This window comes from Myxocyprinus asiaticus, chromosome 34 (assembly GCF_019703515.2).
Source record: "Myxocyprinus asiaticus isolate MX2 ecotype Aquarium Trade chromosome 34, UBuf_Myxa_2, whole genome shotgun sequence".
Classification (NCBI taxonomy): domain Eukaryota; kingdom Metazoa; phylum Chordata; class Actinopteri; order Cypriniformes; family Catostomidae; genus Myxocyprinus; species Myxocyprinus asiaticus.
The window spans coordinates 20,503,395-20,518,147 of record NC_059377.1 but is presented as its reverse complement, the minus strand read 5'-3'; the positions used below and the strand labels follow the sequence as shown (position 1 = coordinate 20,518,147).

The 14,753-nt window shown below is 35.0% G+C and overlaps 1 protein-coding gene across 1 annotated transcript in view; it reads left to right on the top strand.

Annotated features, from left to right (window-relative positions):
* LOC127425333 (CUB and sushi domain-containing protein 2-like) overlaps positions 1-11,308 on the top strand; it is a 463,524-nt gene extending 452,216 nt beyond the window's left edge. The window contains exons 65-71 of the mRNA XM_051671189.1: positions 410-475; positions 594-755; positions 2,228-2,340; positions 3,874-3,961; positions 5,737-5,869; positions 5,980-6,157; positions 8,452-11,308. Of these exons, the coding sequence (XP_051527149.1) occupies positions 410-475; positions 594-755; positions 2,228-2,340; positions 3,874-3,961; positions 5,737-5,869; positions 5,980-6,139 (722 nt within the window). The 3' untranslated portion in view covers positions 6,140-6,157; positions 8,452-11,308. The remainder of the gene's footprint in view (positions 1-409; positions 476-593; positions 756-2,227; positions 2,341-3,873; positions 3,962-5,736; positions 5,870-5,979; positions 6,158-8,451) is intronic.
* The last annotated feature ends 3,445 nt before the right edge of the window (positions 11,309-14,753 follow it).

Below are 14,753 nucleotides of genomic sequence, written 5' to 3'. Positions count from 1 at the left end.
TGTTATTATTATTTTATCATTACAATTTGAGTAAAATTGTAATTAATAAATTATTTAAGAATTAGAATTAGTATCTGGTCATGCACTTGAGCTGGTATGGCCTCCTTAAATTTGTACAAAAACCTGATAATCCATGTTATCCAGCATGCTTTAAGATGTGGGACTGTAAATCTAATCTAACATGTATATGTTTTCTTCAAACAGTATGCATCATAATCTTGTTTTAGTGTTTGTGCTGATTCCATATGGCATGAATGGGTGTGTGGACTACAACAGTGCTTAGTCACCATAGCAGCCCACTTCATGTTCAGGGGAGAGCAGGAGACAATTGTTTATTAGTAGAGCTTGTAAAATGTCTTGTTCAATTGCCCTATCTCCCCTGTAACCTGTAATATCTCATGTCCTACAGCCGATAACAGACCAAGCAGTAAAACAGTTGGAACTGTGCAAGAGCCACCCAACACCAAGCTACCTGGTAAGTTTCATAGTCTACATACTTTAAAAACACCTGAATATATTTGTTACTTCGAATGTATATTAACACTATTTATTTTATTTAATTTCTTACTCTCATTTTGTTCTGTGTCTCTCAGTGCCAAGTGGAGTGTTTGCTAAGAACTCTCTTTGGAGGGGTTCATACGAATATCTAGGGAAGAAGCAGCCAGCCATGCTGAGCATAACTGCTTTTGAACCATTCAGCAATCGGGTCAATGGCACTCTCATGGACCACAGTGGAGTACAGCTCAATCTGGCTGGTGAGTGTTCTAAAATTTTTACTGTCAGTTAACGCATGCAATTAATTAAATTTTTTTAACGTGATTAACATATTTACCATTAATAAAGCATAAACCAGCATATACACTTGTTGGAGCAGGGTGGAACCTTTGCGATGTGTCTGCCTTGACTCATTATACTGACAAACACCACAAACACACACAACAGCCTTGTCCATGATCAAATCATGGGGAAAGGACTGCTTAACGGTATTGCCCAGATTGGACTTGTGACAAAAATCAAGTACTTTGCAGGCTCTGTAAGGTGCAATTTAATTACCACAGAAGCACGTCAAGTCTTAACTGTCACGAAAATGCAGAACGAGATGTTGTTTGCAAGCGCTTTTCATGTGGAGTTCAAAGCGCTTGACGCTGACATTGATGCACTGACGTGAATTGTGAATATGGCTTCAAGATTGCTGTAGCAAAGCAGATAGCCACAGTCTGTGGAGGATGATAGTTTAGACTTTTAATGTGCACTGCAATGAATACTCAACCTAAGGTTGCATAGTTCTTTCAATTAGTCAACCTCCCACTTAGACTTGCAAAACATTTAAGGTTACTTAAATTGGTTCCATTTTAGTGCATTTCTATCTTTATACTGTGGAAGGCTTTGTTTGGGAAATTTTAATAAAGCATTATTGTTACATATGGTTTTGTTTTCTTTCCTAAGAAAGAAATATGTGCATTTTGATAGAAAAGAAGTATATATATATATATATATATATATATATATATATATATATATATATATATATATATATATGAAGTACAATTTCAGCACTTTCAAAATCTGCGATTAATCATGAATAATTATGAAAAATTATGCAGCACTACTTACAACACATGGTGCAAATCACTAATTGGTTATGTTTCAACAGAAAGGGAATGCCAATTTTCTGGCTTTAACTGTTTGCAAATTGCACTTTGTTTTCTAATATAGCAATAGTTTATGCAAAAATAAACATTCTGTCATAATTTGCTCACCAGTATGCCATTCCAAACCAGTTGGGTGTTCTTTCTTTTGCTGAACACAAATGGAGAGGTTTAGCAGAATGTACGGGACGCTTTTTTCCATACACCAGAATGAATGGTTTTACACTGATTATTTTACACTGCCAAGTTCCAAAATGGAAATACAATGTACAACTGTTCTTACAACTGTATGACTTATTTATTACAAAAAAAAAAACAAAAAAAAAAAAAAACAAAAAAAAGTATTTGGACATTAAAACCACACTTAAAAATAAATGGATGTCATTGCATTAAATAACAAAATATCAAACCATGTGGCACTTATTTTAAAGAAAGTTAGCACAAGCATGTTTTTCAAGCGGAACATTTTACAAAAAGAAGTTAGTTAGGTTTTAAACTATTTCTTTAACTGCCTCACTCATTAAGATTAATACATATTACTGCATTGTAACACCCTTATATCCTGTCCATTCCTGCAGGTACTTATAAGAAGGAAGAGGCCCAGCTGTTGCTGCAGGTGTATCAGATTCGCGGGCCTGTGGAGATCTTTGTTAATAAGTTTAAAATTGACAACTGGGCTTTGGATGGACATGTATGTATATGTATCTGTTTATTTATTTTTTCTCTGATCTTCCCTAAAATTGTCATTGCATCCCATTATTTTGAAACAGAGACTCCCTGTTGTCTGAAAAGTGGAAATAATAATCATTGTGATGATTCTCCTCATTGTCCAGGTTTTAATGGATTAGGTTCAAATACATTGTTTGCTTTGAATATATTAGGCAAACACAGATATTTGAGTTGTGTCAACTTGTGGAACAAAAAGCAATTTAACATGACCAAGCAATCTGATGGGCTTTATAATTAAGTGGATTGGTAACTGAGAAAAGTAAACATCTTACATTTGATTACAACAGCCATGCTTTTATGTTGATGCAAGTCCTCTCTGCTGTAAGGTATGACTGCATGCAGTCTTCTGAAAGATATGGCCTCACTTAGAGACTTTGAAAGGTGGAGATTTATGTTTTAATGTTCTCTAGTGCCAGGGACACACTGCATAGTTTTTGCCATCGTATATTTCACTATTATTGTAAAATATTTATTAACATAAATATTAAATTTGTCTTTGAATCCATAATGTGACATGCTCACTGACAGTCGATTAATTGTCTTTGCAATGAATTTTAACCTCCAGCGAAGTTCTGACAATGTAAGAAATTTTGGGTTTCAGTTCCAAAGTACTGTATGTAGTGTAACCGTTGCGACAGTGGCTTTCTAATGAAGAGCCAACTAGAGCACAACAATTGATGATGTGCATGTGACAATTTAATTCTCGTGTGGAAATTAAGTTGGCAGAACGGACATGTACTTGTGAATTAAAACACCCAGTCAACGCTGTCGATCATGACCAAAGTCTTAGCTAAGATGTATATTGCACAATCTGACATATTAGACCGTAGATGTCGCATAATCTGCTTTGGCAAGCAACGATCGTAAAGGAAGGCAAAAGATGCACAGTGGACACCCGACCAAAGTGTACTTCAATAATCACAGGCTGATGTAAGGGCTCTTGTCTAGGGCCAGACCTTGGGCTGCTACAACTACTACAACACACACACACACACACACACACACACACACACACACACACAAACCTTGTCACTCCTGGGGATAGCAAAGCACAGACAAAGTTTTCCTTTTAATTAAAATGTCAGTTAAATCATTGCTGGGTAATCAGGGCCAGACGTCTCTTCCCCACTCCAATGCACTTGGGACAAGCACCTGGAGAGTGTAATTAAAAGTGTGGGCCATGAAGTGTGTGGCTCTTTTGTGTGTGCGTGTGTGTGTGTCTGTGTGTATTCGTGAAAGAAAGGGCACATAAGAAAGCATTAGAGATAGAAAGTGAGGGTGAAAGCTGTGTGTGTGTCTGTGTTGTGCCGTACATGTGTGTGTGTGTTTGTGCATATGTGCAATATTTATGCCTCAGTGAAGGTTGGAAAGTAAATGTCAAACATAAGTAGTCTTTCACATTGCTGACACATTTTACCTTTCAAAGGCTCATTTTTGACATTTTGAATGTACTTGATGATATGAGACACTCACTGTTTTGCACTTTTCTCCATAGGTGTCATACATGCCTTCCTCTGACTCTTTTGTGTACCAAGGCTTTGTTAGAGGAAAAGGCTTCGGTCAGTTTGGACTTCAGAGGCTGGGTATGTGTGCTTATCTTATAGGACTGCATTACATATGACGACTTGTTTGTAGAAGGTGAAGTGTATAGCTTTTTCTAAGTTAAAATACAGTTTACTCCAAGCTTGTGCAAAGGTAGCTAAAAGAAAGACATTTGTAGGATAATTACCCCAGAAAGTGTCACGACTGTGGCACTATCAAAATATTTTTCTGTTTGAGTGTCCTGACCAGCCCGACACAGCAGCATTGGCTCAACCAGTGGTGTGAGTTTGGGGCGTGTTATCTGTTTAATGACCAATGGAAGACAAGGGGAGTATTCTGGAAACCTGAAGACAGTCTTTATCATTTGGTGACGCTAGTGGTGCAGAAATTAAACACTTCACCTTTACGTCTGACAGATTTGTGAAGTATAGTTGTGTTTAGAACATCTAAATTGACAGATGGAATATTGGTTATTGTTGGAAAATGAAGCAAGGGTTATTTGACTTAAATCCAAAATGTTGTCTCTGTCATTTCCTCAGATATTACCGTAGTTATCAATTACATCTTTAAAATTATACATACTGTAAATGCCAACCACAGTAACAATTTACAATAAGGTTCTATTCATTAACATTAGTTAATACATTAGGTATCAACAGCTATGAATGAAATGTTATTTCACAGCATTTATTATCCTTGTCTATTGTTAATTTATCAAAATAACATTGCTCAGTGTTTATGTTAGTTCATATTGCATTAACTAATGCTAATGTATATATTTTTGAATGTACAAAATATATATATTGGTATATGTAGACATTAACAGTAACCAAGATTAATAAATTCCATGAATGTTCATTGTTTGTTCATGTTAGCTATTGCATTAACTGTTGCTAACTAATACAACCATATTGTAATATGTTACCCCAGCCAAACTAGCTATTACTGTGGTATTATTATAATACAGTGTGTTACACCAGCCACACTAGCTATTACTGTAGGTACTATTATAATAGAATTTAACAAATCTGTGTGTATTTACAGTAAGAGAGAAAGAAAAATTGAACCTGTGAAAATATCTGGTGTACAACATGTAAAAGCCAACCTTGAGCAGTCTGTCAAATCCTGCCGTAATGAAACATCTATAAACGACAGGTGTATAGACTCCTATCCCAACATCATCTGACAGATTGAGCAAACAGAAGATTTATTAATAAGTGGGACCGTAGTGGGAAGAGTGTGTGTGTACGTGTGTGCCCATATTCCATCATTTTCTGTTGGTTTGATGGGCTGGCTCTGTTGAGTTAGTTAATTGAATCCCCCATTTGCAGGCTTGATGTTATTGGGAAGCTTTTTGGCATTGTCTGATGAACAGGTGCACTGACACTCTCTTGTTGTTTAGGAGAGCTCTGTGGTTTTAATTGAAAAGTGAATACGGAATGACTTCATCTTTGCCATACCTTGATACAAGTAATTAAAAAGCATTGTCAAGATAATGCAGTTTGACATATCCCAAAGACAAGTCTCTCGGTTGAGTTGTACAAAACAGTGGGATATGAAGTTTTCACATTTAATTAATTAATTTCCTATTTGTTTTGTGGTTTAAAATTAATTTGAACACATGCTTGGACACAAAGGTTTTCACTTGTGGTTAGTTATATAAAGTAAATAATAATTAATTCCCTATGCAACTAAATTATTTTGCACTTCCTCTATTTTCATTCATGTTTGGGAAGGAAAAGAAACATTTTCTGATGTTATCACTCAGTTAATTTGATTGTGCCTGATAAATCTTTATTTGTGTGTTGTTTTACAGAAGGCCTTGATCCAAATGGGGAGAATCCAGGCTACAACTTTGCCTCCAATAGCAGTTCAGTGGCAGCAGCCATTTTAGTGCCTTTTATTGCTATGATCATAGCAGGCTTTGCTCTCTATCTCTACAAACACAGGTAAAGTGATTTACAAAAGATACTGTGGTCTTTTCCTATCCTTTCCAATCTCTGTCCCTATTTCGTCAGATGAAGCACACATTTGTGAATGTATCTTGCTTTTCTTTCAGGAAAAGGCCCAAAGTACCCTTCAATGGTTACGCGGGCCATGAGAACACTAACGGAAGGGCGACTTTTGAGAACCCAATGTATGACCGCAACATCCAGCCCACTGACATCATGGCCAATGAGACAGAGTTCACGGTCAGCACAGTGTGCACTGCAGTATAGCGACTACTCTTGTCAAAGGTGACTCTTCAACTGGAACAATTTTTTAAAAGTAAAAATACATGTAAAATGTGACATTTCTGCACAACTAGTGTCACCAGATGGATTCGTGAAAAGGATGGTTGTTATAAAACAGATTGTTCCGACTCTAAATTCTGATTGACCTAGCCACGTTCAAAATTTTCCGCACATCTCTGAACGCACTTTCTATATTGCGCTAAGTTGTTGCTCAAAAACCGCAAACAGTATTTATGTATGTATGTATTTACACTAATGAACTATATTACTTGATGGACAAATTGTATTTTCCATTAATTATTATTAACGTATTTTCCGGAAATAAAGTCACACTCGATTAGAAGTCAAACCTGTTCAAAATTGCGTTGTTTTAGAGGTTAAAAAACAGATAAGTTCCACTGACAGAGGTTGCATGCTGCAGGCATTAGGACACGGGAACAGCTGTCTTTGTGAAGATTACCCCAGGATCTACACACATCGTATTACACAGCATTTGGCCTTGTTTTAATCAGGAGCATTTGTCTTAAGTAATTGTTTAAGTAATCATTTTTCATATTTTGTTTGTTTCAAGGAATAAACCTGACAAATAAGCCACATCTGTTTATGACATGTAGCTCTATACTGTATGCAAGTAAACAGCTTTTAGTCTGTAAAAAAATATGCATGCTGTATTATATTCATTCATTAACGTTAGCTGTCTATTTATGGATATTTAGAATATTTGCAACCCTCTTTGCTATGCACTAATTATCCAGTTCACTAACTACATCTTTTTCAATACAAGTGTGATGCAAGGTCATTTTGGGAGGATGTGAGGAATTGTGCTTGAAATTGAAAAGGAATTGCGTTTGACCACCTGACTTCAATTACGTATGTCAAAAAAATAGCTTCGGACTGTAAGTCGCAGGACCTTTAAGATGATGAAAAAAACTATATATAAATATACAGTATATATATTTTTCATGTTTTAATTGTAGACATTTTCCAGAGCTAAAAGATACAACATGACCTTAGCTTTCTGCATTCACATCTAAGATGCTTAATAAAGGGACTGTACAAACTACCGTGACGTCAGAGATGAAAAGGTTATTGCCGAGCACAGATAAAATCTTGCAATGTAATAAGCTGAACAAGGACATAGACCTTAAGGAAAGGGCAATATTTTCTTACATATTTGCTTTGAAATGATTTATTGGCATCATTTTCTATTTATTTCTGATATTGTTTTCCAAACTGCATTTTCAGCAAATAGTTTGAGTGTGAAGTTGGGGAGAGATAATTAAAACCAGTGAAATTTTACTTCCAAAACCGACTTTATCATCCTAGTTTTGCCCTCAGACAAAATAGAAAGCAAACTGCTGAGGAAAGTAGATAAGGATAGAAAAGTATTGAATTACATTTCTTTTTTTTTTTTTTTGCTTTTATACCCTCTTCCAAGTTTTTCCTTAAAGAGCATGTAATCTAAGCCGCAGACTATGAACTTGGGCAGAATCTGTAATTGGTTTCCCGCTGTATCCCATGTATTTATATCTATTCTGCTGATTTCAGCTTGAAACAGCACTTTGTCTTGAGGAAAAATGTTTCTACTTTTCTACAGTTTGAAGATGTTATGTAATCAGTTATCCAAATTACATGAGAGTTAAAAATGTACCTCCAATTTGGTGTTATAATGTTGTTATGATGTCTGATACCGTTATGTTGGGCACCTCTCTTTCTCTCTTTCTTGATCTCTTTCACACTCTTTTTGCCATGTCCATCTGTGGTTTGTTCTGACAACCAGTGTTGGATAGTAACTACCCAACTTATTACATTTTGAAGTAGCATGACAGTAGCTCAGCTGTTACATAGTGTAGCCTTTACAAAGTGATTATTTGATTATTTTAAGTCCTTGCGCAGAATCTTTTTTGTAGTGAAATATTTTTGTTCAACTATGCTTTTTACTTTATATACATTTAGATGTTTTTGGTTTTATTGGTTGTATTTAGTGTAAATCTATCTGTCCAAATGTTATTTGATGTTGTCACCCTAATAGAGATCATATTTGTTTTAAAGAAATACACTACTCTGATTGCAAAAAAATAAATAATAAAAAAATATATATATATATATATACACATTTAATAAAACATTGGCACCTTTAATAGACTCAATGTAGTTAGCTACCTTTTGTTAGTAGCTTGTAGTGTAGTTATGACTCACTTGTAAGCTTCAGTTTTAATGATAGCTTTCCCAACAATGCTGTCAACTGTATCTTCTCTTCTTCTGAATTATTTCTGTTTTATTTCCTCTCTTTACAGGCTGGATATAATCTTCCCCTCTCCACACAATTGTTCCCATAGTTGTGAATGGGCCACATCAACGAAATAAAGAGGTTTATTATTGTTTTTTTTTTTCTTTTTTTTTTTTTTTTTATGAAAACCAATTCCAATCGTTACAAAAAAGTGATAAACCCTGACAATGATGCAGCAAAAAAGCATAAACAGAGAAACACTGAGAGACAACCAGATAAAAAATTATTACGCTACCCTCATCTTTTTGCCCTCTGAGGGAACCTCCTGTTAACTGTGGCACAGCGAGGGGACAAATGTGATGCTCACAGCTACCGCTTGTCAAATGCAAGAAGTATATTGTTTGGTAAAACGAAGGCCGCCCATTCTTACTTGTGAGGCGGAGGACTTTAAATGTGCTCAGGAAGTCAAGAAAAGTGTGTCTTAGTGAGCCGAAGCTTGTTTTTCTTTTGTACACCAAGTTCTTTCCATGGAGTGTGTTTTGGCTTGATTTTCCCCTTTACACATCGAAACAGAAAAAAACAAAAAACTGCAAACAAGTGCAGCCTTTGTTCACATCACTGAGGACATTTCACTGACACCTTCACCATCAATTCCCTGAGAATGTAATAGCGCCTGAGGGCTCAGATCTCCAATTGAAGTGGAATGAGATTCTGAGGCTTATTAGAAGACATGGATTCTACCTGTAGCACCTCTGTCTACCCATTCCTGCCTGGAGGAAAGAGTGTTCTCCCACCATCTTATCACAATCCCGACTGAGATTGGACAGTCCGAGCAACCCTCTGAGTAGCCTGGTGGAGGAGAACATGAAAAGACATGGTGAACGTGTTTTGTGTTTTTGTGTTCAGTGCTTTATGAAGCTGACTTCTTGGCCATTGTCTGCTGTTATTTTTACATGCAGCTTACATTTGAAAGTAACTATAAAGGATCTATATTTTATAGGAGAGCTATCTGAACAGCACTGTGCCCCTCCTTGTCTGAATGGTCTTCAAAGGATGTTATGTGTCATGATTGGTTTGTGGGCTGGGATGTTATGTGGAAGAACCATTAGTTAGCATTTAAAGATATGATGTCATTGATTCAGATTTTAGGTTGGGTTTCTGGGTTCCATTGAGTTTCTGATGTCATTCAATCATGTAGACAATGATTTTCATATTTAGATTATATAAAGCAGCATAGCCCTTGGAGATTTGAAGTATGAAGGCAAAAATGACTCAAGCCATGTCTTTCATAACCAGATGATAGTTCTGTCCTCATGTTCTGAAGTTAAGGATAATAAATACATTAGGATTAGTCCAAATGGAGTCACATCTAAAAGAGCATCAAAATATTTACAAATATCTGTAGCATTGTTTCATATTCTCTTTGCTTTCATAGTCCTCTGTGTCATCTATGCCCAATCCACACTTTTGATAGGTAAATGGGACATAAAGATTACACCCTTGAAAAAAAATCCAAGGCTGGACTTATGTCCCAAAATATTGATGGGAAGGTTTGTAAATGATCAACAGCACAGGTTTTAAGAGCAAGTTTAGAGTTTTCCACCTGAAGAGGCATATACAACTTCGATGATGGTACACTCAACTGTATTTAATAATTTTACTGTAACGATTTAATTTGTATCACACTCAGTATGAGAATCCATATGCAGTGCTAAATGAGAGTGCAGCTGTTGCTTTATGCAAAGATGTTGAATGCAATATGGAAGGCAGAGATGATACATGATACATTTTGTTGTCAATGTTCTAAGTGCATTATATTCTGGGATGCAGTGTCCTTTAACTGGCCAATGTTTATGACATATTCAGTTATTGAATATCAATTTTACAGATTGGTTGAAATTTTCAGTGAGTTTATGCAGCCTCTCTTATGGCATTTTTTATTTAATTATTCCTGCTATAAATGGTATTTATTTTCATGAGCATTTCATAAGAATTCCTCTAGTTTATTTGCTGTACAGTACACAATACTTCACATTGATACATTAGTCTGTTTCAACTCTCTTTGGTATGATTGCTTTTACAGGTTTATTACTTTTGAAATCGGTAGCCCATAATGGTTGTGTTAATACAGTATTACCCAGTGCTTTTTTATAATTGTGAGTTGATAGAAAAAGCAAAGTTTGTATTTCCCTTGGGATTTTACAGGCAAAGAATTAGGCAGGCGCATTATTTTACTCCTGTTGGATTTCAATTTATATTTATAAGATTGTCATCCTTTTTCGTAGCCTATTTCTTTTCATTTTGAATTGCTTTATCAGTGTGGATGGCATAAGTGTTTCCCACATATCAGACATCAGTTATGATTATTTCAGTGCAGTTTATCTCCCACTGGCTTGGCTTTTTACATTGTCTTACCCTAGAGTTTTATGTCTTAGCAAACCTACAATAATAGAAATGAATAAAAAGTGCAATACATTCTGCCAAATTTATAATATTCACATCGGATTATCAACTAAATTTCCCCTTTAAAATCCTATGAAAAGATGCACTTTGCAAGTGATATTACACACACACACACACACACACACACACACACACAAAATCAAGGCAGAAGGGCTTCAGAGTCACATCTCTTTATACGTATTGTTTTACTAACATGAAATACTCCTGAAATAACAATCCATGCAGCCTGTTTCATGTGTGACACATCCATTAGTTTCTTGTAACAGTGCCTTGATAACTCTATCTATGGCTTATCCAGCTACTCAAAGAGAGCTCTGACTCACTTCTCATTGCTCAATTGTATTATTATAAGTCCACACTGGGCAAGAACAGCCAGTTTCTATGGCAGAATAAAGACCAGCACCCTAAAACATGCAATTAATTTACATTTTCACACACACACACACACACACACACGTGCGCGAATATATATAAAGACCAACCAAAATCAAAAGCATTAAAGCATTTATGGTTTTTACTATGACACTGCAATGCTACAAGTACATTGGGTAAAAGACCCAAAACATTTCGTCGTCATTTCCCAGAGAGACTGTTGACATGTCAGATACATGCTCCATTCTCAGTGTCGGACCATTTTCATCACCCTAAAACTGGTGCTCGCATCTTTGTGTTTGAGGAACTGTGCCTGGTAGCCCTCCATTTCCTTTATTTTAATATTCCTTTATTACTCAGCCCAACAAAATCACATACAGTATACATTTAATAAACTTAAATAGAGACCAGCATGTTGTACAACTAAAATTCTATTATATTTGCATATTTGTGATGAGTATATGGTAACCCTTTTCATCAAAGGTTTTGTTAGCATAACAAGAAAGTGTGCTTCTTTTAAATACTCTTATTTGTTAAATTCTGTCAAGTTTTATTTTAAGGAAATATGTCAAAAATGTTTTCAATTATTTTGGGAGTTTGGAAGTTGAAAATACCTGGGTTGCACTGAATGTATTTTAATATTGGAAATGTTTATGCTGTATGTTATTATTATTTTTATTTTATTTTTTAATGTCCCTTATGGTAATCATACAACAAGATACTCTATGTGCACGCTACATAACAAACATAATCATTAAAAATAGGGGAAAAGCCCCACCCCCAAAATAATGCATATAAATATATTTGAACATTTTCACATTGCAACTTATAATGGCAAAGTGTGCGGTTAAAACCATGTATATTATAGTTCCATGAGAAAATGTTGTACTAAATGATGAACATATCAATTTTGTGTGGAGATCAATGTGAAAATATTTCAATATGCACTTGTCTAGTTCCTTTTTTTTTTCTCTCTCTCTCTCTACAACCATGCATTTCTCTCCAGTCATCAAGTGAATACAAGCCCAGCCTTGAAGTACTTTTAAAAGGAATAGAGACAGTTATGAGTTATGTACTTGACCAAAAGGATTTCTGAACTGTGACATTAAACCGTACAGGGACCTTAATGGAGCGGTCCATTGTGGATACACAGACAGAACTCTGAGACTGAAAAGGAAAACTAATGAATAGAAAACTTTTTTTTTGTACAGAGATATATTTTTATGGAAATAAATTTATAATATAAAAAAAGAGAAAGTGTGTTGACAGATCTGTAAATGTTTTTCATTATTGTAGTTCAAATGCTAGTGGGGATTATATATATATATATATATATATATATATATATATATATATATATATAAACAAACACACAAAACAAAATAGAGACCATGTTTTTTTTTTGTTTTTTTTTTTTTATGTAAAAAGATTGTATATAGACGTTTACATATTGTAAATATGTAATACCCAACATGGCTTGTCTGCAATATATAAAATGTATTTTATCTGTCTGTATATGATGCTTTGCATTGTGTTTAAGCTTATTCTACTTTCTTGAACCTGAAACCTATTTTGAAGTTTTTGAAATAAAAAAATTAAAAAAATTAAAAAAAATTAAAACATATATTTTACTGGTATTTTATTCTGTTTTGTAACTGTGCATTTAACATTAAACATCAAGAAGCTCGATTTGTGTGCAAATATTCTCTTTTGATCAATGTAAACAAATTTTGCTTCCCAAGCCACTCTATTAATCCTGTATTACTGTGAATAGTGAATTTCTACAATGGCATCATGTAACTAAAAACTATTGCGTTGAAATGATGCTGCATCCACACCACTAGGTGTCAGTGTAAATCCAAGGTGACATATTAAAAAAATTACTGAGTGCACTGTTAATTCATAAATCTTTTTTAGCTTACTTAGGAAGGTGATTTCCATTTGCAGCTTAATTTTTGTGAAAAAATCTGTAAATGTCTGCTCCAGGATTCCCTGATCCTTTATTTGCTATATAATCCATATTGTTATTTTCCCTTGTTGTTTTTCAGTGGCATGTAATATGTTTAATGTAATATGTTGCTCTCTTGTGAGTGTTGTGGATCTACGACATCTCAAAAGAAGTTTATTGCGGTTCTTTTGCTGTGACTAAACAGAGTGACCAAGGCCTGGGTTATAATTGATGTTTTGGCTGGTTTTCCTATTGAGGTCCATGTCTGACCTGGGTGTGAGATACAAGTGAGACTGGATTGTGTTTTGGTGGATTGCAATTCACTACCTTAACTCCATGTGTCATGTGCTCTCTGTAGAGGTAATATTTTTTATTAAGTTTAACAGCAGTATATGTATTACAGAGTATATTTGTTTATTTTGGCCACAATTCTTTCAGTCATATTCCCAGTATTTAAGTGTACTGTCTGCCCTAAGTCTCATTTCCTGCTTTTCCCCCTTTAGTTGGTCAAGAAAGAAGTGCTGAATGTAAAATAAACAAGTTTAAAATTGGAGAAATTGCAGGTTCACTACATCTCAGACCATAAATTCATCTCAAGTGTTTCAGGCTACAGCTGAGTCACTGAATGACTTGTACTTGTATGACTCCAAAGTGCTTATATAGGAAAGGCTCAGGCTGTTTATGCTGCTATGATGGGTGCTCAGTGTGTTTATTATGCCACTGTAAAACAAGCTATATACTCTGTCATAGATTATATAAGAATGAGACAGTCCACTGCTGAAAGATTAATGGGAGAAAGTGAAATGCCTATTCATTTCACTCAACATGGTGACTGTTGGATAGGAAGCCTCATTTTTAGAGATTATAATCTTTCTCTGTGAAAGTAGCTGTACTTGTATGACTGGAAATAGCTTGATTAAAAACTTTGACTTGGTACCTAAGGTCAAAAAAGTGGGATGCGTTTATTAACAAACATTATAATCCCACATAATGGAAAAGCTGCCATCTTCCACGTAAATGTTCTTAGCTAACTTAAATCACCTTTATTTGCAACCTAATTTTCATGATTTTTTTTTTTTTTTTTTTTTTTTTTGCTTAAGGACCGGATAACCTTATGCATTAAGGACCCTACGAAATAAAGACTTTAGGTAGAATAAAACAAGCTTCTTTAGAAGCAACTTCTTTCTGTGTTTTTAAAGTATTTTGGACTGTGGGAGTACAGATGTCATTTTGATAGTTTATTATTTATTCAGTTCTTGTCATTAGAGTATTCCTGTTCTTGTTAAGTCATCGCTGGAGGGAGCACACTTTTATTAGAACTTTTGCAACAATAGCAACTAGTAGGTTTAAAGTTTTGTCAAACAGTGCCTGGGATGTTTAAGCAGCCTTTTCAAATTTTTGCTCGTAGCCGGGTAAGTTTAAAATCTAGTTTAAGTGCAGCGGTTGGTTGACAGGTGAGGGGTGGCGCTTCACTACTGTCCAGGAAGCATTCAGGGTGGTTTAGCATTAACACCTCAAATGCGATGTGGTCACATGTGTTTTTTGTAATCTAATCACAAAACGTATTAGACCCTGTTTTCACCTGT